This window comes from Rhinopithecus roxellana, chromosome 11 (genome assembly GCF_007565055.1).
Source record: "Rhinopithecus roxellana isolate Shanxi Qingling chromosome 11, ASM756505v1, whole genome shotgun sequence".
NCBI lineage: Eukaryota > Metazoa > Chordata > Mammalia > Primates > Cercopithecidae > Rhinopithecus > Rhinopithecus roxellana.
Window position 1 is genome coordinate 23010776 of NC_044559.1, and position 25996 is coordinate 23036771.

Below are 25996 nucleotides of genomic sequence, written 5' to 3' on the forward strand. Positions count from 1 at the left end.
ATGAATTACGACCAATCCAAACCGAACTACAGACAAGTACTCGAGAAGACTACATACCTCAGTATGCACTGCGAACTCCTTCAAAGGGACTACAGATCCAGGCATGCAACAAGACCATCAACCTGCGTCTCTGGCTGTTTAATCTAGGGAGACCACAAATCCCAGGGTACTGTGCATTGGAAATACGACTCCCAGTCTTAAACTAGGCGGGCAACAAAGCAACCTAGAGCGCTAACCCAGGCGCAAAGCATGCTGGGGATTGTAGTTTTTCAGAGGGGAGGTAGGGCAGCTCCCTCGCCTCCCTGAGCCGGCGGCTAGACTGCGCATGCGTGTCAGTGGCGCTAGCGGCGGACCCGGCTAGGCAGTTCCTTCCACAGAAGGAGAGATTCCTCTGCCATGGAGTCCTACGATGTGATCGCCAACCAGCCTGTCGTGATCGACAACGTGAGTTGCGTCTTTCCCATTTGTAAGGGGACTTGGGCTCTCCTCCTAGAAAGGATCGCTTCCCGGGGTTCAGCCTGAGCCGCCGGCTCTTTGTCACTGGCCCGGCCTGTCAGGCGCGTTCAGCCACCGCCGCCTCCTTCCTCCCCTTATCACATAGCCGAAGGCAAGGCGGCCAGCCAGCAAAAGTGGGATGGAGAACTCTGGAGTGGATAAAGGAAAGAGTTATAGTCCAAGCCGGTCCTTGGGCCCTTGGCTCTAGGGGCCTTAACCGCTGTGTGAGAGCCTGTTGCCCGCCCTCGCACCCTTTTCCGATCGCCCTATTGGCTGCTCTGGCTGTCCATCTTGGCCAGTGATCCCGCCTCTGGGCCTTGCCGGATGAGGCTAGGCCTCTGCGGTGATTGGCTCGCTTCCCTGCCGTTCTTCCTGGCCGCCATATTGTTTCCCCTCTTGAAGGGGCGGGGCAGTGCTCCAGGGCTGTGGGGATTGGCTTCCGGAACTCTGGGTGGTGGGGCCTAAAGGCGAGGGCCCGCCCGCGGGTGGAGAACGGCTAAGTTTTCCTTCGGTCTCAGCCGGCGCGGAGGCTTGGTAGTGTGGATCTGGGTGGGGCCCGAGAATCTGGTGCCAGAAACTACTGTAGGATGTCAGCTATTACTGTGATTATAAATTACAAAGTTGATAAAGGTCGAGAAGAAAGGAGAGTGACAAAGCAAGCAGAGAGGTTGTCTTCCTCTTCGGAACGCCTAGTTCTTAGGGGAAAAAAATTACCAAACTTAGTATTTGCCTGGCGCTGTGGCGCTTTCAGGGCGTTTTCACATACATTCGAGTTGGATCCTCACAAAAACTGGACGCATAGTTTAAAAGGAACTTTGATCCTCGTGTTACCGATGAGAAAAGTGAAGCGCAAAGACGTAACGTGAGACCAAGGTCACATAGCAGAGGTGCCCTAAATCCAGTACTTTATCCGTCATCCCTTTTGCCAGCACCACCATGCAGAAGCATCAATAGTGACCAATAGAAAGAATCTAAATACTGCTCTTATTTTGGGGGGAAAGGAGAAAATTGTAAGACGACTGCATTTCTGCCTTCGATTCAAAGCTTTGATCCCACAGAGATTGATACCTTTCTGTGCCCCTGTAGGTCCCTCCATTGCAGCAGAACTATCAGTTCCCTCTGTCGTAAGCTGACTGTCAGATTCTCTTTGTTGATTCAGCTCTTGGGACCTTAGGCATATTACAGTGTTCTCGTTTAAGCTTCAGCTCTGTTAGGTAGATAGGAATTACTATCCCCAGTGTATGCAAGGATGTTAAATAACAGATTTCAAACCATCCAGCTTAGGAATTGAGCCAGTCATCAGACAGATCCAGTTCCAAGTTGCTCGCTTTTTCCAAGATATTTTTGTTGTTTTCTTTAAATTGTCCTTCTCTTCAGGGGTATTTTGTTTTTATTATTTTGTTATTATTCCTCCTAGAAAGGGTCAGGATTGAGCTCAATGAGACACCTCTTTCCTTCCTTCCTTCCTTCCTTCCTTCCTTCCTTCCTTCCTTCCTTCCTTCCTTCCTTCCTTCCTTCTTTCTTTCCCTCCCTCCCTCCCTCCCTCCCTCCCTCCCTCCCTCCCTCCCTCCCTCCTTCCTTCCTTCCTTCCTTCCTTCCTTCCTTCCTTCCTTCCTTTCTTTTTTGGAGACAGGATCTCGCTCTGTTGCTGAGTCTGAAATGCAGTGGCGCGATCACAGCTCACTACAGCCTCAACCTCCTGGGATCAAGTGATCCTCCCACTTCAGCCTCCCGAGTATCTGGGGCTGCAGGCACGCGCCACCACCCCTGGCTAATTTTTGTATTTTTTGTAGGAAAGGTTTCACCATGTTGGCCAGGCTGGTCTCAAATTCCTGGGCTGTTGCGATTCTCCCACCTTGGCCTCCCAAAGTGCTGGGATTACAGGCCTGAGCCACCGTGCCTGGCAGAGACACCTCTTTTTTTTGGTGTGGGGGGTGGGTGGAAGGAACAGGATCTCGCTTTGTCACCCAGGTTGGAGTGCAATGATGCGATCTCAGCTCACTGCATCCTCCGCCTCCCGTTTCAAGAGATTTTCCAGCCTAGACTCCCAAGTAGCTGGGATTACAAATGTGCACCACCATGCCTGGCTAATTTTTGTATTTTTAGTAGAGATGGGGTTTCACCATGTTGGCCAGAATTGTCCCAAACTCCTGACCTCAAATGATCCACCCGCCTCGGCCTCCCAAAGTGCTGGTATTACAGGCATGAGCCACTGCACCCAACCCAGATACTAACTTTTTAGAGGATTTTTTTTGTCTCCCTCACTAGACTATTAAATCCTTGTGGAAAAAGATGTTATTCCCCCACAGGTTTAGTGGTGTTGGAAAAGAAAAAATTTAAGAAAGATGATATTCCTTTAGTCTCACTTCACCCACTTCTCTGCATATACACACAGTACCTAGGGTCTGGCACCTCTGTGTGCTCAATAAATATTTTTTCATTGAATTGATGGGTGATTGGATGAATGACTTAATATCTCTATCAAAGTAACAAAGATATTCCTAAATAAAGATGGGGAGTTTTCTCTAGTTAGTTACTGCAGATAATTGCGTAGGACTTTTTGTTCTTGATGTTGATTTTCAGAGAGCACTATGATTTCTGTCTTTAGCCAGGCTCTTTGTGCTTCTTCTGCCTTTTTCTTAGCTGTAAAAAGGAAAAATATATAGAAATTCAATTTCCTGTTTTCATTAGCAATGCAGAAGGAACAACCTGTCCACCCCACCAGCTCCTTTGCTTCTTGAATTACTAGGCAGGAGTTCCATCTCCAGCCATTTTCTTTAATATCACTTACACTAATGCTTCTTAGTTTTTTTCTTTCTCTTTCCTGGTAGTATGTTTGGAAATGCATTACAGCAGTGATGCATTTTTAGTTTCAAGATTTAAAGAATTGACTTGTCTTTTTTTTTCCCCCTCTGGGAAAACATGTCCTTTATTATGCCAATAATTCTGCCAAAAGGTGAAGTAGGAGAAACTTAAGTCATTTTCCTATTAGTATTTGCTGAATATCTGCCACATTTTTAGATTTGGGGTCTCGGGTAGTTCTTGCTGTTTGACATTTTGGGGGGTCATTTTGTTTTTATTATTTTCAAGATGGTAGATGTATAGGACACATTATTTGAAATATCTGAGACAACTTATTATATATAATGAGAATAATGTGTCACTAGCCATATTAACTCCATAGCTTAACATGTTGCTACACTTTATTTATGGGCTAAGAAGAGTGTAACCAAAAGAATGCAGGAGAGAGAAAGCAGGGAAAGAACCCCATTAGGTTCACAGCCTTTCCCAATCATGACAATTGTGACCACTCCTTTCATCTTACTCTGGCATCAAATCACTGCATCAGAATTTAATGAGGAAAATGGAGGGGCAGGTAGGTGTGTGCTTTAATGACAACAATAAAGTGATAGGTATTTTTTTTAAATCACCCAAGAAGCTTTATGATGATAGGGTTTTTTTTATTTTTTTATTTTTTTATTTTTATTTTTTATTTTTTTTGAGACGGAGTCTTGCTCTGTCGCCCAGGCTGGAGTGCAGTGGCCGGATCTCAGCTCACTGCAAGCTCCGCCTCCCGGGTTTACGCCATTCTCCTGCCTCAGCCTCCCGAGTAGCTGGGACTACAAGCGCCCGCCACCTCGCCCGGCTAGTTTTTTATATTTTTTAGTAGAGACGGGGTTTCACCGGGTTAGCCAGGATGGTCTCGATCTCCTGACCTTGTGATCCGCCCGTCTCGGCCTCCCAAAGTGCTGGGATTACAGGCTTGAGCCACCGCGCCCGGCCAATGATAGGTATTTTTTAAACCTAAATATAAGTCATTTCTTCCCAAAGACATACCATAGAGAATAGGGTAAGATAAGAGCAGCTCCTAGGCCACATTTTGAGGTCTACACTTTGATCAGAATGCCATGTTTATTCTGAAACTCAAATCTTTGCTAAGATCCAGGCCAAATGTGGTAGCTCACTCCTGTAATTCCAGCATTTTGGAAAGCCAAGGCTGGAAGATCGTTTGAGCCCAGGAATTGGAGACCAGCCTGGGCGACATAGTCAGACTTCATCTCTACTTAGAAAAAAAAAAAAAAAAATTAGCCAGGCTTGCTTGGTGGCATGCACTTGTAGGAGGCTGAGATGGGAGGATCACTTGAGCCCAGGAGTTTGAGGCCACAGTGAGATCGTGCACCTCACTCCAGCCTATTTAAAAAAACAACCTCTAAGTTTACAGTTTTGCCTATACCTAAAATGGATCAACATTCTTGTCAAACTTAAAACTGTCTTTGTGACTATATGGACCTAAATGCAGGATTTTCAGAAGTTCAACAATAAGCTAAGCATTTGTTTGTTTTGCTTTGGATGTTGTGCTGCTTCAGCCCCCTTAAAAAAAAAAAAAGACAAAAAAAAAAAACAGAGAGACACTTTAAACATACAGAAAAATTCTGTGTGGTATATAACAAGCACCCAGGTAGCATGTGTCTACTACCCAGATTTAATAAATATTGACATGCTGCCATATTTGCTTCAGTATTTTTTTTTTTTTTGCTTTAGTGTTCCCATCCACCTTCATGTTTTAAGGAAATAAAACATTACAGATATAATCGAAGACTCTTTGTACACTTCCACAACCCTATCTTTTTTTTTTTTTTTTTGAGACAAGGTCTCACTCTGTTGCGCAGGTTGGAGTTCAGTGGCACAATCAAAGCTCACTGCAGCCTCAACTTGCCAAACTTAAGCAATCCTCCCACCTCAGCCTCCCAAGTAGCTGGGACTACAGCCATGTACCACCTGCTCGGCCTTTTTTTTTTAATTTGTAGAAATGGGGTCTCCCTATGTTGCCCAGGATGATCTAGAACTCCTGGGCTGAAGCAGTCCTCCCACCTCAGCTTCCCAAAGTGCTGGGATTACAGGTATAAGCCACTGTGCCTAGCAACCCTATCCATTCTCTCTATTTTACAAATAACCCCCAAAACATCATCATAAAGTTTTCCTCCTTTTATACTCAGGAAGATAAGTCAGGAGAAAATTTTTTTTTAGAAATGAGGTCTCACTCTATCACCCAGGCTAGAGTGCAGTGCTGCAGTCCTAGCTCACTGCAGCCTCAAACTCCTGAGCTCAAGCAAACTTCCTGCCTCGGCCTCCCAAGTAGCTGGGAGTACAGGAGGAGCAAGCCACCATGCCTAGATCCATTTTAATTTTTTATGTACATATGCATTTAAGTTAGGTAGGGGAGTGTGCTGTTTGTGTTTTGAAAGTTTACTTAAGTGCTATCATCTTACTGTTATCTCTTTTTATTGTAGCAATTTCAAACATACAAAAGGAGAAGGAATAGTGTAAGGAACATCCATATATCCCATCACCTAGCTGTAACAGTTATCAAACTCTTGGCCAATCTTTTCAACTACATTCCTGCCCATTTCCCTCTCCCACATTCTTTTTTTTTTTTTTTTTTCTGAGATGAAGTCACTGTGTCGCCCAGGCTAGAGTGCAGTGATGCTCACCACAACCTCCACCTCCCGGGCTCAAGTAATTCTCCTGCTTTAGCCTCCTGAGTAGCCGAGCAGCATGCACCATCATGCCCAGCTAATTTTTGTATTTGTAGTAGAGACGGGGTTTTGCCATGTTGGCCAGGCTGGTCTTGAACTCCTGGCCTCGAAGGATCCACCCACCTCAGCCTCCCAAAGTGCTGGGATTATAGGCGTGAATCACCACGCCCAGCCCCACACTCATTTAAAAACATTATCAGTATACTATTATCATGCCTAATTAGATTAACAAGAACCCCTTAATCTTATTAGTTATCTACTCAATGTTCAGATTTCACTAATTGTCTCAAAAGAAATTTTTTTTTTAATAATTTGTCATCATCTTTTCTGATCCTACTAATGCTGATTCACTTAAGTTTTTAGGGACACTAGAATTAGCTGAGGAAATGAAGTCAATGTATTTATCTAACACTGTCACTTGCACTGTGATATTCAGGTTGTTGGTTGTACAGCTTTAGCAGGAATCCATCCCTAGCTTGACAGAAAAGGTGAAAAAGAGGTGACTTATAAAGATATTTTCACTGTTCAATTACGTGTATTTTGCAAGCCAAGGATGTGTTTCACACTGAGCTAAGTCCTCTGAGGGTAAAAAAGAAATCAGATACTATGTGGAAGAAGAAATGTCACCAATTAGTGGCTGGAAATGCCTAGAATAGGGATCTCAAACTCAATGCCTGCAGAGGCCAAGCAGGAATGGAAATATACTCAAAAGAGAAGAGAATAGCCTGAAAGGCACCTCTTCCAGACTGGGAAATCTGAAAGGTGCATTGAATTGAGCATCGCCTGACCAAAGTGTTAACTGCTTCTGATTTCTATCCAATTGTCCCCATGCAGGAATATGGACTTAGGGTTGCCAGATAGTCTGATTTGTAAAAATATGTGTATTTATCGAAGTCAGGAGATCGAGACCATCCTGGCTAACATGGTGAAACCCCGTCTCTACTAAAAATACGAAAAAAATTAGCCAGGCGTGGTGGTGGGTGCCTGCAGTCCTAGCTACTCGGGAGGCTGAGGCAGGAGAATGGCATGAACTGGGGAGGCGGAGCTTGCAGTGAGCCAAGATCGCTCCACTGCACTCCAGCCTGGGTGACAGAGCGAGACTCTGTCTCAAATAAATAAATACATAAATTGTATTTATTATTTTTTTATTATTTTTATTTTTATTTTATTTTTTGAGATGGAGGTTCTCTCTGTCACCCAGGCTAAATTGCAGTGGCACAATCTCGGCTGACTACAACCTCCCCCACGTGGGTTCAAGAGATTCTCCTGCCTCAGCCTCGGAGTAGCTGGGACGACAGGCGCATGCCACCACGCCCAGCTAATTTTTCCAGAGGGAGTCTCTCACTGTCGCCCAGGCTGGAGTGCAGTGGCGCAATCTTGGCTCACTGCAAGCTCCGCCTCCCGGGTTCACGCCGTTCTCCTGCCTCAGCCTCGCGAGTAGCTGGGACTACAGGCGCCCACCACCTTAACTGGCTAATTTTTTGTGTTTTTTAGTGGAGACGGGGTTTCACTGTATTAGCCAAGATGGTCTCAATCTCCTGACCTCGTGATCCGCCCGCCTCGGCCTTCCAAAGTGCTGGGATTACAGGTGTGAGCCACTGCGCCTGGCCTTATTTTAATTTTTTTATATATATTTTTTGAGGCAGAGGCTCACGCTATCGCCCAGTCTGGAGTGCAGTGGCGAGATCATGGCTCACTGCAGCCTTGACCTCTTGGGCTCAGCCTCCCAAGTAGCAGGGACCATGGACCCGCACCACCACGCCCAAGTAATTTTTAAATATTTTGTAGGCCAGGTATGGTGGCACATGCCTGTAATCCTAGAACTTTAGGAGGCCAAGGCGGGTGGATCACTTGAGATCAGGAGTTAGAGACCAGCCTGGCCAACATGGTGAAACCCCATCTACACTAAAAATACAAAACTCAGCCGGGCTTGGGGGCACATGCCTGTAATCCCAGCTACTTGGGAGGCTGAGACAGGAGAATCGCTTGAATCCAGGAGGCGGAGGTTGCAGTGAGCCGAGATTGTGCCACTGCACTCTAGCCTGGGTGACAGAGCCAGACTCCATCTCAAAACAAAAAATTAAATTAAAATAAATATTTTGTAGAAATGGGGTTTTGCCATGTTGCCCAGGCTGGTCTCTCGAACTCTTGGCCTCAAGCAGTCCTCCCGCATCTGCCTTCCAAAGTGATGGGGTGACAGATGTGAGCCACTGCACCCAGCCATACTTTTTGTTTGTTTGTTTGGTTGGTTGGTTGGTTGGTTTTGATACGGGGTCTTACTCTGTCATCCAGGCTGGAGTGCAGCAGTGCAATTACAGCTTGCTGCAGCCCTGACCTCCCAGACTCAAGTGATCCTCCGACCTCAGCCTCCTGAGTAGCTGGGACCACAGGCACGTAACCACCATGCCCAGCTAATTTTTGTATTTTTTGTAGAGACAGGGTTTCGCCATGTTGTGCAGGCTGGTCTTGACCTCACGGGCTCAGGCAGTCTTCCTAGGCAAAATCACCATGCCTGGCCTTTTGGTATTTTTTGTAGTGATGGGGTTTCTCCATTTTGGCCAGGCTGCTCTCAAACTCCTGACCTCAAAGTGATCTGCCCGCCTCAGCCTTCCTAAGTGCTTGGATTATAGGCATGAGTCACCGCACCCAGCCGAGACTACTCAAGGAGCCTCTACCAGGCATGTTCATTTGGCCTTGCCAGAGTGAATAACAAAGACAATGGCAGCTTATTTGCCAGGTACACAGTTCCTAGTTGTAAATACTCTTAAAGAAATGGACATAACCCTTTTGTATGCTCTTGAGCAGAATTTGTATGTCTTGAGCAGAATCGAGGCAGCTCAGCTGCTCCTCATTCTCCACTGATTCTTCACCCTATGACTGACCTGGCAGGCCTGCTTTGGGGCTGCAAGGACACGCTGGGTCTGGTTCCATCTTGTGCATCACTCCCAGTGCTGCTTTCCCCTTTCCTGAACCACCTCTGCCTGGGGCTTCTGTCATTTCAGCTCGTCATTCAGGTTCCATACTTTAGGTTCTATCCGCCAGTCATTTGCACTTGATTTTAATTTTACTCAGCCAGCATCTGTTGAGTACCCAGCAAATGCCAGATACTGCCGAAATGTACTTTACCCTTAAGGAACTTCGACTGAAAAGAGACGAAAGTGGAAACCTTACATTGTAATAGAAAGCAGAATGAAGTGCATGCCACCTCATGGTGCAGGTAATGGCAATTTGCTGTGAGATAATAGGAAGAGTCATTCCAATTGGAGATTTTTCTTCAGGAGGAAGGCGGTGATATTTGAACTGGGCCTTTTATACTCTGTGCTAGGAAGGACAGAGAAGAAAAAATGAATCTGACTTCATAATCTGCCTGTTTACCCAGACTCTAGTCCTTTTGCTAGTAAACTAAAAATCAAATACCCAGGAAAATCATCTCAAAAATATCTAGGGTCTGAAGGACAGATTCTCATCCTCTCTTGTTTTTAACCTCTGCCAGGAGACCCAATTAGTCTGTTGGCATCACCACACCCAGATGAAGGCAGTGAGCAATCATTGGAAGCCTGAGCAAACAAGTTCTAGGAGTTCCCTTCTTGCTTGTCCGTGCCTTGCTCTCAGAGCCCTTGGGTTTGTAGGCAAGTTCCCCCTCCTTCCCAGTCTTTCAGCTCACTTGACAGCTGCACCTTTTCCAGGCTCCTTGTTGTACTGCCCAGACCAATGAGTTTGCACATTGTCTTCTGTTTTCACTCTCTTCTGTTGGCAAAGGTTCCTGCTCCCTTAGAGTACTGGCTGCCCTGCTCTCCTCTCATAGCACTTTCTCTGCCCGTCAACCACTTCTTTTTTTCTTTTTTTTTTTTTGACATGGAGTCTCACTCTGTCTCCCTGGCTGGAGTGCAGTGGTGTGATCTTGGCTCACTGCAACCTCCACCTCCCAGGTTCAAGTGATTTTCCTGCCTCAGCCTCCCTGAGTAGCTGCGATTACAGATGTGTAGCACCACACTCCGCTAATTTTTGTATTTGTAGTAGAGAAAGTGTTTCACCACGTTGTCCAGGCTGGTCTTGAACTCCCTGGCCTCATGTGATCTGCCCCACTTCGGCCTCCCACAGTGCTGGGATTACAGGCGTGAGCCACCACACCCGGCTGCCTTCAACCACTTGCTTCCTCCACCAACCTCTGTCTTGCCAGAGGCAGGCACCAGATGGCCAGTCTCATTCCCCCTCTGCCTGCAGAAGAGGGGGAATAAGAGAAACAAGGAGGGAAGCAGGCATGTTGCTGGGAAGCCTTTGGTGCAGATAACCTTGGCTACTTAGCGTCTCCTGGTGTGTTCAATGCTTGCAGAGTGGGGTCAGGAAATACCACATTCCACCCCAGGAGAGTGGTCAACAGGCAGCAGGAAAAGGCTTGCCCCAGCTACAGGTACAGCTGCAAACCATGTTGGGTTAGAAAGGCGAGGATATCAGGTGTGGTGGTAGAAGAGTTAAGAAGAGGAGGCCAGGTGTGGTGGTTCATGCCTGTAATCCCAGCACTTTGGGAGGCTGAGGCAGGTGGATCACAAGGTCAGGAGTTCAAGACCAGCCTAACCAACATGGTGAAACCCCGTCTCCACTAAAAATACAAAAATTAGCCAGGCATTTTTTTGTATGCACCTGTAATCCCAGCTACTCAGGAGGCTGAGGCAGGAGAAACACTTGAACCCAGCTGGCAGAGGTTGCAGTGAGCTGAGATTGTGCCACCGCACTCCAGCCTGGGTGACAGACCGAGACTCTGTCTCAAAAAAGAAAAAAACGGCCGGGCGCGGTGGCTCAAGCCTGTAATCCCAGCACTTTGGGAGGCCGAGACGGGCAGATCACAAGGTCAGGAGATCGATACCATCCTGGCTAATACGGTGAAACCCCGTCTCTACTAAAGAATACAAAAAACTAGCCGGGCGACAAGGCGGGCGCCTGTAGTCCCAGCTACTTGGGAGGCGGAGGCAGGAGAATGGCGTGAACCTGGGAGGCGGATGGCGTGAACCTGGGAGGCGGAGCTTGCAGTGAGCTGAGATCCGGCCACCACACTCCAGCCTGGGCGACAGAGCCAGACTCCGTCTCAAAAAAAAAAAAAAAAGAAAAAGAAAAAACACGGAAGAGGACAGGGTGTATCTACAAGCAATATTAAGCCTTGACATCTGTCCTGCACAGGGTTGGTCTCTGTGTCTATAGTCAATGTTTACATTGATTGGGCCCTGGGTGGTACCTGAGATGCTGGGAGAACTTAGATTCTTTTCTGGACAGCTCACTCAACATACCAAGTATTGGAGCAGCAGGACTGTGGTTCTCTTCTTTTCTCAGACGAGGCTTTAGGTCTTTGCTTTTCTTTACCATCAGGAGACCAAGGAGTAAAAGGAAAGCATAGTTAAAAACAAAACAACAACAAAAATCTCCCAAAGCATAGTGCTCTGCGCCTGCAATAAGAACCAGACAGCACGTGTTCCATGGGCGTCCGTTTCAAGCATGACAGTGCTTATGGTGGTGTCTGTCACAGAGGCCCTGGAAGCTGGGAGAGTTCAGGCCTGAGCCGGGAATGTAGGTTAAAAGCGCCCCTCGGTGGTGTAACAAGGAATCAACGTGCTTTTCCCACCTTATGTTCCTGAACTTGGCTCCTTTGATGCTTCTAGGTACTTTCTTCTTTCCCCAGGTTTTCTGTCTTTTTCTTCCCTTTATTACTAGTATTTTTATTTTTTATTTATTTATTTATTTATTTTTTTTTTGAGACGGAGTCTTGCTCTGTCACCCAGGCTGGAGTGCTGTGGCCGGATCTCAGCTCACTGCAAGCTCCGCCTCCCGGGTTTACGCCATTCTCCTGCCTCAGCCTCACTGGTAGCTGGGACTACAGGCGCCGCCACCTCGCCCGGCTAGTTTTTTGTAGTTTTTAGTAGAGACGGGGTTTCACAGTGTTAGCCAGGATGGTCTTGATCTCCTGACCTCGTGATCCGCCCGTCTCAGCCTCCCAAAGTGCTGGGATTACAGGCTTGAACCACCGCACCCGGCCATTACTAGTATTTTTTTTTTTTTTTTTTTTTTTTTTTTTTTTTTGAGACGGAGTCTTGCTCTGTTGCCCAGGCTGGAGTGCAGTGGCCGGATCTCAGCTCACTGCAAGCTCCGCCTCCCGGGTTCATGCCATTCTCCTGCCTCAGCCTCCCGAGTAGCTGGGACTACAGGCGCCCGCCACCTCGCCCGGCTTGTTTTTTGTATTTTTTAGTAGAGACGGGGTTTCACCGTGTTAGCCAGGATGGTCTCGATTTCCTGACCTCGTGATCCGCCCGTCTCGGCCTCCCAAAGTGCTGGGATTACAGGCTTGAGCCACCGCGCCCGGCCCATTACTAGTATTTTTAATTCCCAAAGCAAAACATGTTCAATGTAGAAAAGTCAGAGACTACAGAAAAATCACACAATATGGTTTAGTATACAGTGAGAATCCTCCTCACTATCCTATTTCCACTTCCCTTTTTTTGGTGTGCATTCACTTTTTTCTTTTTTTTTTTTTTTTCCTGAGACGGAGTCTCGCTCTGTCACCCAGGCTGGAGTGCTATGGCCGGATCTCAGCTCACTGCAAGCTCTGCCTCCCGGGTTCACGCCTTTCTCCTGTCTCAGCCTCCCGGGTAGCTGGGACTACAGGCGCCGCCACGTCGCCCGGCTAGTTTTTTGTATTTTTTAGTAGAGACGGGGTTTCACCGTGTTAGCCAGGATGGTCTCGATCTCCTAACCTCGTGATCCGCCCGTCTCGGCTTCCCAAAGTGCTGGGATTACAGGCTTGAGCCACGCGCCCGGCCGCATTCACTTTTTTCTAGGTTCAAATAAATGTATATATTATATACAAATACTAGGTTTTTTGTTTTTGGGGTTTTTTTTTCCTGTGAGATAGAGTCTCACTCTGTCACCCAGGCTGGAGTGCAGTGGCACAATCTTGGCTCACTGGAACCTCTGCCTCCCAGGTTCAAGTGATTCTCCCACTTGAGCCTCCCAAGTAGCTGGAACTACAGGTGCATGCCAACACACCCGGCTAATTTTTGTGTTTTTACTAGAGACAGGGTTTCACCATGGTGGCTAGGCTGGTCTCAAACTCCTGACCTCGAGTGATCCGCCTACCTCTGCCTCCCAAAGTGTTGAGATTACAACTGTGAACCACTGCGCCTGGCCACTTTCTTTTCTTAAATAAAAATGGTACCATATAATGTATTTTTCCTCTTGTATTTGTGATAGTTCTGACTCCTCATTCTCTCTCCTCTTTCCTCAGGGATCCGGTGTGATTAAAGCTGGTTTTGCTGGTGATCAGATCCCCAAATACTGCTTTCCAAACTAGTAAGTCATTCTGTAGCTTAGACGTTTTGGAGGTTCATCAGCTTTGTTATAGGTCCAGCCTTATAAGGGACAGGAGCTGGGTTTGGAGTCAATAAAGGAAAACAGTTGTCTACATGGTACAATTTGAGAGGCACAGATCAGAGGCCTCTTTTTAAAAATCCAATTTTATCTGTTGCTAAAAAATTTTATCATTGGTAACTCATCGCTTTGGATGATTGCCTCTTGGTGGAGCCCTCTTTTTAAAATTCTCCTATCACCCAGGCTGGGAATTAACATTTAACCCATCTACCATCTTTTTTTTGAGACGGAGTCTCACTCTGTTGCCCAGGCTGGAGTGCAGTCGCGCAGTCTCGGCTCACTGCAAGCTCCGCCTCCTGGGTTCACGCCGTTCTCCTGCCTCAGCTTCCCGAGTAGCTGGGACTGCAGGTGCCCACCACTATGCCTGGCTAATTTTTTTGTATTTTTAGTAGAGATGGGATTTCACCATGTTAGCCAGGATGGTCTTAATCTCCTGACCTTGTGATCTGCCTACCTCAGCCTCCCAAAGTGCTGGGATTACAGCCCTTCTACCATCTTAATGAGGAGTTTCTCAGAACTTTCCTCCTAAGGGAGAGAGACTGCAGGCAGGAGAAGAACACAGAGGCTTACAGGAAGCGCTTAAAGGGGGAGGGAAAGGAAGAGGCTATCTGTCCAATCTGTAGCATCACAGTTTTTTTTTTTTTGTTTTTTGAGACAGTCTCATTCTGTAGCCCAGGCTGGAGTGCAGTGGCGCGATCTCGGCTCACTGCAACTTCTGCCTTGTAGGTTCAAGTGATTCTCGTGCCTCAGCCTCCCAAGTAGCTGGGATTATAGGCATGTGCCATCATGCCCAGCTAATTTTGTATTTTTAGTAGAGATGGGGTTTCACCATGTTGCCCAGGCTGGTCTCAAACTCTTTTTTTTTTTTTCTTTTTGGAGACGGAGTCTCACTCTGTCGCCCAGGCTGAAGTGCAGTGGCACAATCTTGGCTCACTGCAAGCTCCGACTCCTGGGTTCATGCCATTCTCCTGCCTCAACCTCCTGAGTAGCTGGTACTACAGGACTCCCGCCACCGCACCCTGCTAATTTTTTGTATTTTTAGTTGAGACAGGGTTTCACCGTGTTAACCAGGATGGTCTCGATCTCCTGACCTCGTGATCCGCCCGCCTTGGCCTCCCAAAGTGCTGGGATTACAGGCGTGAGCCACCGCACCCGGCCGGTCTCAAACTCTTGACCTCAAATGATCCACCTGCCTTGGCCTCCCAAAGTGCTGGGATTGTAGGTGTGAGCCACCGAGCCCAGCCCAGCATCACAGTTTTACATAGAGATCCTGGGAAGGGGACTAAGGACACTAAAATGTTTTGAGTTAATCACTCCTTTAGAAATTCTCATTTTCTCATCTTTCTTGGTCTGTACATACACTGGAGAAAGAGAAGAACTAAAGGTATTAAATACTCTAAAAATGTGTTTTCATAATTTATAAGAAATAAAATATGAAATAATATATAAATAATATAATACATGTTCATTTTAGAAATTGTGGAAAATACAGAAAAATATAAAGAAGAAAATCAAAATCAACTGTGATCTCACTCCTGGAAGATCATCTCAGTAGAATTTGAGTGTGTGTGTACATCTATACATCCTTCCTGTATTCTGTCATGAAATGAAAAATGATGGTCCTCTTCACTGTCTTTCCTAGTGTGGGCCGACCCAAGCACGTTCGTGTCATGGCAGGAGCCCTTGAAGGCGACATCTTCATTGGCCCCAAAGCCGAGGTAATTCCCAGGCCTACAGAACAAGCCTCAAGCCAGCAGAGGACCTTCATTATTCACCACATGGAACGTGTCCCAACATTTGGACACACCCAGAAGTAAAAGGGGCAACTTTCTCTGAAAATCTCCCTTTTGATTCTCTCATCCTAGGTCTAGTGGTTTATTTTTCCCAGGAATAGCCTGTGGTCTTGGAGAAGAAATACCTGGGACCTCACTTTGGGAAACACTGAGACCAGTCTAGAAAACAGGGCTGTTGTCTTCTGCATTCTGTCACTGCCTTGTCAGTGATCAAATTGTTAGTTATTTTTTTCACAAACAATATTCAGTGGGGAGATCCTGGCTGGGGTACCCTAGGGATGAGTTAATTCATACAGCTTTGGCAGAGCCCTCATGCAGCCTCTCGTAAGCAGAACAGCAGAATCGCTGTTGCCATTCTTGGCTTCAAGTGCTGAGGCCCAGAGGTGGGAGCCAGGAGGTTGTGTCCTGGAACCAGGCACTGAGGAAGGTGCCTTCTGCCACTTACCCTAGAGGCACCTGAGGGGCCATGCAGAAGCCCCCTGCTTTGCCAGCTCCTCAGGAATGAGGGCAGTTTGCAGCAAACAGTATATAGACCTGGAGAATGAGTGCCTACCCTTAGCCCTGGGCAAGGACAGCAGGGTGGGAGCTCAGGAAGCTAAGGCTTCTTTGCGAGGGATTCAGCTTGCACTGCTCAGTCTTGGGAGAGCAGGGTCCTGGGCAGAGCCTGACGGCAGCTGCAAGTCCTGTTCTCTTTTCCCAGGAGCACCGAGGGCTGCTCTCAATCCGCTATCCCATGGAGCATGGCATTGTCAAGGACTGGAACGACATGGAACGCATCTGGCAATATGTCTATTCTAAGGACCAGCTGCAGACTTTCTCAGAGGAGGTGAGGATCCTGTGTGTAGGGCACTCCTGTAGGGTATGCAAAGCTGTGTGAAACTCCTACCCTAAGAGATGATGAGGAGGATGATGATCACTGCCAAGAGTGCTGGAGCCATTTGCTTTTCAGGCATATTCAGATTTAATCTTAACACCATTCCTATGAGATATAGGTAGTATTATCTCATTTTACAAACAAGGGAACAAATTCAGAAGAGCCAAGTTGTATTTCCAAGGTCACCTAGTGAACAAAGGTAGAGATGGGATTCAAACCTATGTCTTTTAGAATTCAGAGCCTGTGCTCATTAACTTCTTTTGCCCAGACTGGAGTGCAATAGCTCACTGTAGCCTCGACCTCCTGGGCTCAAGTAATCCTCCCATCTCAGCCCCACCCCCCGCACCATGCCCAGCTAATTTTTGTGTGTTTGTGTGTGTGGTGGGGTTTTGCTCTTGTTGCCCAGGCTGGAGTGCAACGGCATGATCTAGGCTCACTGCAACCTCCGCCTCCCGGATTCAAATGATTCTCCTGCTTCAGCCGCCCAAGTAGCTGGGATTACAGCATAAGCCATGGCACCTGGCCAATTTTGTAATTTTTGTAGAGACAAAGTTTTGCCATGTTGCCCAGGCTGGTCTCGAACTCCTGGGTTCAGGCAATCTGTCCGCCTCCACCTCTCAAAATGCTGGGATTACAGGCGTGAGCCACTGTGTGCAGCCTGTGCTTATTAACTTGTGAGGAAGTAACTCTCCATTCAAAAATGCAAAGGGAGGCCGGTCGCTGTGGCTCACACCTATAATCCCAGCACTTTGGGTGGATCTCGAGCTCAGGAGTTCGAGACAAACTTGGGCAGCGTGGCGAAACACCATCTGTACTAAAAATACGAAAAAATAATAGCCGGGTGTAATCGTGCATGCCTGTAGTCCCAACTACTTGGAATGCTGAGGTGGGAGGACTGCTTGATCCTGGGGCTGCCGAGTTTGCAGTAAGCCAAGATCACACCACTGAATTCCCAGCCTGGTTACAGAGTGAGACCCTGTCTCAAAAAAAAAAAAAAAAAAAAAAAGCAGAGAGGTGCAGACTAGGTGTATCAATTTCCAGGTGCAGGTGGGATGTTTTCAGTTTTGTTTTTTGTTTGTTTGTTTGTTTGCTTGCTTTTTTGAGATGGAGTTTCACTCTTATTACCCAGGCTAGAGTAAAATGGCACGATCTTGGCTCACCGCAACATCCGCCTCCTGGGTTCAAGCGATTCTCCTGCCTCAGCCTTCCTGAGTAGCTGGGATTACAGGCATGCACCACCATGCCTGGCTAATTTTGTATTTTTAGTAGAGACGGGGTTTCTCCATGTTGGTCAAGCTGGTCTCTCTCGAACTCCCGACCTCAGATGATCTGCCCGCCTCGGCCTCCCAAAGTGCTGGGATTACAGACGTGAGCCACCGTGCCTGGCTGTTTTCAGTCAGTTTTTTTAAAGCAGTGGTCCCCAACCTTTTTGGCACCAAGGACTAGTTTCTTGGAACACAATTTTTCCATGGGGTTGGGGGTTTGGGGTGGCCAGATGGTTTCGGGATGAAACTGTTCCACCTCTGATCATCAGGCATTCGATTCTCATAAGGAGTGCCCAACCTAGATCCCTCACATGCTCAGTTCACAGCAGGGTTCACACTCCTATGAGAATCTAGTGCCTCTGATGACCTGACAGGAGGTGGAGCTCAGACAGCAGTGCTTGCTTACCTGCCGCTCACCTCCTGCTGTGTGGCCTGGTTCCTAACAGGTCACAGACTGGTACTGGTCTGCGGCAGGAATTTAGAGTTTCACAAAATCTTCTTGACAGTTGGAGATATGCAGTAGACACAGGGGCCTGTATAACAATCTTGGAGGACAAAGAGGGGAGTTGGGGGGCACAGCTGAGGACAGAATGAAATTTTAAAGGGGGCATTAACTTGAAAAGTTGAGAAACCTACTTGGGTAGGGATAGGTGACAGGCACAGCTTGCCTTTTTTTGGAGGGAGGCTGACAGAAGTCCCCGGACTCTCAAACCAGCAAGGCAGGGTCTTCTCCCCCAAGACTAATGAAGATGGAAATCTGGCCTTGGCCTCATTGTCTCCCGGGCTCCTTTCACCAGCATCCTGTGCTCCTGACTGAGGCGCCTTTAAACCCGCGAAAAAACCGGGAACGAGCTGCCGAAGTTTTCTTCGAGACCTTCAATGTGCCCGCTCTTTTCATCTCCATGCAAGCTGTACTTAGCCTGTGAGTAGCAGCTGGCTATCCTGGCCCCTGCGGGGAAAGCAGTCCCTTGGCACAGCTGAGGCTGACTCCCCTCTGGGATAGTTCAGAGTAACTTGAGCCCCCTCTGCTAGGGAAAGGTTAAAGATGGTAGGAAAGAGAGAGAGGCTTTTGCTGAAATTGAGCACTTAGGCTTCGTAGTTGAAAGCAAAGGAGGACATGTGGCTGCTATTAACCATATCCCAGTGTTAGGACTCCTAGTAGGTTTGGTCCCCAAGGCTTTGGCTGGGCCTGCCGAGGCAGCCACATGCTGCAGCAGCTCTTCCCGGAGGCCCCTGTAATGTGTCCGCTTATTATCCAGTACTTACTGTGGCCGGCTGCTCCGCCAGGCTGCTGAGACAACCATGATCTGAATGCCATCACAGTCCTTGTTCCCATTCCCCATGGCTCCTGTCACACTCCTACCCCACCTCACACCAGGATGAGGTCTACGGCAGAGATAATCCACGAGTGACCTACACATGGGATTTATTTGACCCCATTAACAAATCGTGAGCCAGCATTTAAAAATCAAGAGCTGTCCCATCAAAATCCAAATTTTTGGCTTCTCTGAAAAAATGGGAAGATCTGGGAATGCCAGGCACACATTCCCACAGGGCAAAAATCAGCTAGAGCTAAAGAGCGGCTGCCACTTGAGATGGGGCTGGCAAGCCCACCCTCCCCACAGTGTGCCCATGCTCTGTTGGCCTCCCCGCACTGAGCAGGGGGTCAGTTGCCTCACTTGCCTTTTTTTGGAGGGAGGCTGACAAAGGTCCCCGGGCTCTCAAACCAGTAAGGCAGGGTCTTCTCCTGCCTTCATTTTTTATGGAAGTGAAAAATATTCTTATTTTTCTTTACTCTTACTTTTCCTGCCTGGCCCCTGTTGGCATTTGAGGGTTTTTGCTTTTTGTCTAGAGAGTTAAAACTGGCCCTAGGCTGAGTCTCTGAAGCAGCTGAAGGCCAGGCCATCTCAGACAGGAAGGCTTGCTCTTCTGGGTGCTTGGAGGGAACTTGGAGAAGCTCAGCTCCTTCCGTTCAGGTATTTCATGGCTTGCTCCAACACCCGGGCTTCCTTAGTACCCAGTCCATTCTACAGCCCCTGGAGAGAGGCAGGCCCAAGCTTTAGTTTAGCTGACATTGAACTCTAAAAAGAAGTGTATTTCTTCCCAGCGTGAGGAAGCAGTGCTGAGTGATGATTTGCCCCTTTGCTTCAGTTATGCCACAGGCAGGACTACAGGGGTGGTGCTGGATTCTGGGGATGGTGTCACCCATGCTGTGCCCATCTATGAGGGCTTTGCCATGCCCCACTCCATCATGCGCATCGACATTGCGGGCCGGGACGTCTCTCGCTTCCTGCGCCTCTACCTGCGTAAGGAGGGCTACGACTTCCACTCATCCTCTGAGTTTGAGATTGTCAAGGCCATAAAAGAAGTAAGTGCTGCCCCCTGGGCCTAGGGATGGAGTGGGGGTTTGGAGCATAGCATCCAGGACCTTGGTGACCTGCCAGTAAAGCCAGGCGAAGCACCTACCTGAGGGTCCCTGGTGAGGCCCTGTTCTTTCCAGCCAGGTCTCCCCAACTTCACACTGACAGATTCGCCTTGCTGACGTGCTGCTGTCTTATTGGGGGAAAGAGAGCTGCTTCCATTTCTTTAATTGGGTGATGGCTACATAGAGGCTCAGCATGTTTTTTATACCTTATATGCAAATTACATAGGGTTTTGTTTTGTTTCTGAAATGGAGTCTCACTCTGTCACCCAGGCTGCAGTGCAATGGTGCGATCTTGGCTCACTGTAACCTCCGCCTCCCAGGTTCAAGCAATTCTCCTTCCTCAGCCTCCCGAGTAGCTGGGATTACAGGTGCCTGCCACCACACCCCACTAAGTTTTGTATTTTTAGCAGAGACGAGGTTTCACCATGTTGATCAGGCTGGTCTCAAACTCCTGACCACAAGTGATCTGCCCGCCTCAGCCTCCCGAAGTACTGAAATTACAGGCATGAGCTACTGCGCCCAGTCCTGGTTTTTTTATTTTCACTTTTTAACATTCTTGAAGAAGTCATAATACATTTAAAACATTTGTCTTTGTAAGTAAAAAGAACCCTCCTGCCACCTGTGGCTATAGGGAAACCTCTGAGCTGAGGAGGACCAGAACCATATGAGTGGTAGAAGGAGAAAGATGCCTGGGCCTGGTCTGAACTTAGGTTGTGGTCTCAGACCTAGGATCCAGAGGCCAAGTTTCCAAGCTTGTCCACCAGGAAGGTGGAGCAGATAAGAACTCATATGCTAAATGCCACCCAGTGAAGGCCAACAGAGACCTCCCTGCCCCTGCTTCTGGGCAGCAGCTATAGTGACCACTGGGGCCATCACAGTGTTTAGACAGGTTTGTGCAGCAGCACATTCCTCCCCTGGGCCTTTGACCGGGTGTGCCCCAGGTTTCCTGCCAGCCTGACTGTCTTGCTTGGTTCTGCAGAGAGCCTGCTACCTATCCATAAACCCCCAGAAGGATGAGACGCTAGAGACAGAGAAGGCTCAGTACTACCTGCCTGATGGCAGCACCATTGAGGTAGGTGGCCTGCCATCTTTCTTCGGTCCCCTTAGGTCCGCAGAAGCTCTGGGCCCAAACAGAATTCCCCATGAAGGTCTGGAGTCTGGCAGGCCAGTCCCTTTACACCAAGCTTGTCCAGCCCCTAGCCCATGGGCTGCATGTGTCCCAGGATGGCTTTCAGTAAGGCCCAACACAAATGGGTAAACTTTCTTAAAACATTATGAGATTTTTTTTGCAATTTTTTTTTTTTTAGCTCAGCAGCTATCATTAGTGTTAGTGTATTTTATGTGTGACCCAAGACAATTCTTCTTCCATTGTGGCCCAGGGAAGCCAAAAGATTGGACACCCCAGCTTTACACCCTCTGTCTGGAGCAGCAGAGCTCCTAAGCATGAATGGCCCTGTCTCCTGCAGAGGAGGCAGCAGGAACCTTGCTCCCTGCCGCTAGAGGGGAGGAAGCTGCTAAGGGATTGTCCCACATCAGTATGAGATTAGGAAGTGGGATGGTTAGTGCCATCCTTCACCACACCTGGGCGCAGTGTAGGGTGAGTTACCACTCCTTTGAACCCCCATTGCTAGGAAGACGTTTCCATGAGTAAATAAATCCATGTATTGATGTCAAAGACCTCTTGGCTGGAAAATGCCAGAGCAAGAATGAAATATAGGAGCCTCCCCTCACTAGTTTCCAGGAGCCCTATCTTTGTTTCTTTAAGCCCTTGACATGTAGAGTCTGTCTTGAGCCTGGCCTTCATAGCCACCTAAGTTACTAAGTGACGTGCAGAGGGGCCTCTTCCATTCCCACTCCCAAAGGGACCTTGGTCCCAGCTCCGACATCTTCAGCTGGTCCTCCTACCTGCAGATTGGTCCTTCCCGATTCCGGGCCCCTGAGCTGCTCTTCAGGCCAGATTTAATTGGAGAGGAGAGTGAAGGCATCCACGAGGTCCTGGTGTTTGCCATCCAGAAGTCAGACATGGACCTGCGACGCACGCTTTTCTCCAACATCGTCCTCTCAGGAGGCTCTACCCTGTTCAAAGGTTGGTCTTTTCTCTTGGAGCCCTTGCCCTGGAAGTGTTCGGCTCCTGCTGGCTCCAGGCACCCCGAGAATTGACTTGAAGTTCTCCTCTTTGCCCGTTCAGGTTTTGGTGACAGGCTACTGAGTGAAGTGAAGAAACTAGCTCCAAAAGATGTGAAGATCAGGGTAGGAGCATGGTGGGGCCTGGCCTGGGTGGAATTGGGCTTCCATGGACAGAGTCCCACCTGGTGTAGCTTCCCTCTAGCTTTGCCCAAGCTCTTCAGGCAGCCGTGGCTCTACAAGCAGCACCAGGTTCCCAGCCTGTACACTGACCCTGAGGTCTAGGTCAGCCACAGGGAGGCTGGGTTCTCATTCTCCCTCTTCATGTCAAAGGAAGGCAGTTCTAATACCCAGATGAGGCAGGGTACTAGGTAGAGCGCCCCCTGCATGATCTTTCAGGGAAACTATAATCTTTTTTTTTTTTTTTTTTTTTTTTTTTTTTTTTGAGGCGGAGTCTCGCTCTGTCGCCCGGACTGGAGTGCAGTGGCCGGATCTCAGCTCACTGCAAGCTCCGCCTCCCCGGGTTTACGCCATTCTCCCGCCTCAGCCTCCCGAGTAGCTGGGACTACAGGCGCCCGCCACCTCGCCCAGCTAGTTTTTGTATTTTTAGTAGAGACGGGGTTTCACCGTGTTAGCCAGGATGGTCTCGATCTCCTGACCTCGTGATCCGCCCATCTCGGCCTCCCAAAGTGCTGGGATTACAGGCTTGAGCCACCGCGCCCGGCCGGAAACTATAATCTTAAGAGGAGACTGACTGTTGCTGTGCTGCCTGCCCAGGTGGCTCCCCTGTCACACAGTCTGACACCTTAGTGACAGGTGAAGGGGGTTGGCTGTCTGAGGAGAGTAGGGATCCTAAAGGAAGGAGTACTGTTCCTGCCACGGAGTCTGCTTCTCCCTGGCCGCCCAATAGCCCCAGCTTCCCTGGGACCTATGGGGACTGGAAACCTGCTTCCCCAGATGAGTGGGAGGCTGGCCACAGTGCCCTCCAGAGAGGCCAGAGCTTCAGGCTTGTGTGAAATGTATCCCCTGCCATGGGCAGAAAGAGAAGCGTTGTAGGGAAAGGGAGTGGGAGGATTGGAAGTCTCAGATTTCTCTTTCCCCTACCTTTGCAGATATCTGCACCTCAGGAGAGACTGTATTCCACGTGGATTGGGTGAGTAGCTCTTCTGGGAGTAAGAACGGAACAGGAAGTGATGGCACCGATAATCCCTCAGCACCCCATCCCTCTAAAGAAAAGCCTGATTTGGTTTGGCTGCAGGGGACAGGTAGGCTCCACACACACCCACTTCTCTCTCACACGGTTCCTCTGGGTTTCCTCCCTCCAGGGGCTCCATCCTTGCCTCCCTGGACACCTTTAAGAAGATGTGGGTCTCCAAGAAGGAATATGAGGAAGACGGTGCCCGATCCATCCACAGAAAAACCTTCTAATGTTGGGACATCATCTTCACCTCTCTCTGAAGTTAACTCCACTTTAAAACTCGCTTTCTTGAGTCGGAGTGTTTGCGAGGAACTGCCTGTGTGTGTGAGTGCGTGTGTGGATATGAATGTGTGCGCACATGCGAGTGCCGTGTGGCCCAGGGACCCCAGGCCCAGAAAGGACGATGAACTACCCGCAATGGTGACAGCCTGAGGCCTGGGGTTGACCGCTAACTGGCTCCTGACAGGGAAGAGCGCTGGCAGAGGCTGTGCTCCCTCCTCAGGTGGCCTCTGGCTGGCTGTGGGGGACTCTGTTTACTACCACAGGGAGACAGAGGGAGGTAACTCATCCCCTGGGAGACCTTGCTGCTGCCCATCCTTGGTTGGGCTGGCCCCACCCTCACGCCCACCCCCAGGGTGCCCTGAGGCCCCAGGCAGTTGCTGCCTCCCCTTGCTGGTCACTCCACTATGGATGCCTCCTGACTGCACACTGAGGACTGGGGCTGGGGTTGAGTTCTGTCTGGTTTTGTTGCCATTTTGGTTTGGGAGGCTAGAAAAGCACCCCAAGAGCTATTATGGAGACTGGATCTAGGAGAGAGCAGGAGGCCCTCGTGTTCACCAGGGAACAGGACCACACCGGCCACTGGAGGAGGGCAGGAGCAGTCCTCCCTCTGAATGGCTGCAGAGTTTATGTTCCCAGCCCAGTCCCCTTTTGGGGACCTTGGGAGAGTTTAAGGCACCTGCTGGTTCCAGGTCCTCACTTTCCATCCGTTCTTGTTGCAATGCCATCTTCAAACAGTTTTATTTATTGAAGTGTTTGTTCAGTTAGGGGCTGGAGAGAGGGAGCTCGCTGCCTCCTGCCTTGCTACACTAATGTTTACAGCACCTAAGCTTAGCCTCCAGGGTCCCACCTCTCCCAGCTGATGGTGAGCTGACAGTGTCCACAGGTTGCAGGACCATTTGAGATTGGAAGCTACTCTCAAAGACACTCCCACCAGGCTCTTTCTCCCCTTTCCTCTTGCTCACTGCCCTGGAATCAACAGGCTGGTTACTGGTTAGATTTTCTGAAACAGGAGGTAAAATTTTTATTTGGCAGAGGCCCCTAAGCAAGGGAGGGGTGTTGGAGAGCCAGTGCCCTTAAGACTGGAGAAAGCTGCAATTTACCAAGTTGCCTTTTGCCACTGTAGCTGACCAGGGGACTAGGTTGTAGAGGTGGGAAGGCCCCCTCTGGGCTGATCTTGTGCCATTCTTGACCGTGGACCTGCTTGGTTAAGGAGGGAGAGGGCCAGACCAGAGTGCCAGGAGCTAATGGAGCCAGGCCTGACTCCTAGAAGTGGTCCAAAGGCCTTCAGCCTAGATGGTGCAAAGCTGGTGCCAGCCTGTCTTCACCGGCACCCTCACCTGTGACACCAAGACCCACCCCAATCCCAGACTTCACACAGTATTCTCCCCCACGCCGTCCTATGACCAAAGGCCCCCGCCAGGTGTGGGCCGCAGCAGCAGGTATGTGTGAAAGCAATGTAGCGCCCCGCGGACTGCAGTGCGCTTAACCAACTCACCTCCCTTCTCTTAGCCCAAGCCTGTCCCTCGCACAGCCTCGCACAAACTACATTGCCTGGTGGGGCCCAGTGTACTGAAATAAAGTCGTTCCGATAGACACATCAGCTGGGCCTGTATCTGTCTGTCACCAGGGCCAAGTGGGAAGACGAAGAGTAGCAGGCCCTGAATCTGAGGTGGTGACTGGGCTTGATCCATCCTCTAGAGGGCATCGTTGCACCAGCCAGCCTTGTCCAGGACATAGCCCAAGTCACAGCCTGTAAGGTGGATGCCGAGCAAAGGGTGATCACACCACAGCCTAAGTTCAAGAACAGAAGGTCCCACTCCTGTGTACACTCTAGCCCATGGGTGAGACTCAACTCCAGATGACAGGAGTGGCTCTCAACATCCCTGAAATCAAAGATTCTCAAAACTGTCACATGAATAAGAAGGCCAGGGACTTGGCCGGGCGTGGTGGCTCACACCACACCTGTAATCCCAGCACTTTGGGAGGCCAAGGCAGGTGGATCACGAGGTCAGGAGTTCAAGACCAGCCTGGCTAAGATGGTAAAACCCCGTCTTTACTAAAAACTACAAAAATTAGCTGGGCACAGTGGCAGGCGCCTGTAATCCCAGCTACTCAGGAGGCTGAGGCAGCAGAATCACTTGAACCCGGGCGGTGGAGGTTGCAGTGAGCCGAGATTGCACCACTGCACTCCAGCCTGGGTGACAGAGTAAGACTCTGTCCAAAAAAAAAAAAGGCCGGGAGCTTATTACAATGCAGTTTCCAGGACCCATGCTCAGATATCCTGATTAATCACTTCTCCATTTAAAACCTTCACTTGGGAGGAAAATTGCCAGGTCTTTGACAAATGATAACCTATTTAATCTTCCCAATGACCTTACAAAGTATATGTGCTTTTATTGTCCATTTTACAGATAAGGATTTCAAGCTACGGAAAGATTAAGCAATGTCCCAAAGCTCTGCCTTTTTTTTTTTTTTTTTTTTTTTCTTGAGACGAAGTCTTACTTTGTCTCCCAGTCCAGAGTACTGTGGCACGATCTCAATCTCCACTCACTGCAACCTCTGCCTCCTGGGTTCAAGCAATTCTCCTGCC

At 48.9% G+C, this 25996-nt stretch overlaps 1 protein-coding gene across 1 annotated transcript; it reads left to right on the forward strand.

The window, feature by feature from the left end:
* The first annotated feature begins 215 nt into the window (after positions 1-215).
* On the forward strand, positions 216-25006 carry ACTR1A (actin related protein 1A). Its single transcript, XM_010356172.1, has 11 exons — positions 216-444; positions 13303-13367; positions 15088-15163; positions 15939-16064; positions 18175-18299; positions 19529-19745; positions 20782-20874; positions 21714-21888; positions 21991-22052; positions 23039-23079; positions 23252-25006. The coding sequence occupies exons 1-11, from the start codon at positions 397-399 to the stop codon at positions 23352-23354; spliced, it is 1131 nt and encodes a 376-aa protein (XP_010354474.1). The 5' UTR covers positions 216-396; the 3' UTR covers positions 23355-25006.
* The last annotated feature ends 990 nt before the right edge of the window (positions 25007-25996 follow it).

Excerpts from the sequence above, each read along its gene's own strand:
- ACTR1A (XM_010356172.1), top strand. The coding sequence starts at position 397 with ATGGAGTCCTACGATGTGATCGCCAACCAGCCTGTCGTGATCGACAAC. Across the intron at positions 13,368-15,087 it reads AAATACTGCTTTCCAAACTA|TGTGGGCCGACCCAAGCACG; the intron begins GTAAGTCATTCT and ends TGTCTTTCCTAG. Across the intron at positions 16,065-18,174 it reads TGCAGACTTTCTCAGAGGAG|CATCCTGTGCTCCTGACTGA; the intron begins GTGAGGATCCTG and ends TCCTTTCACCAG.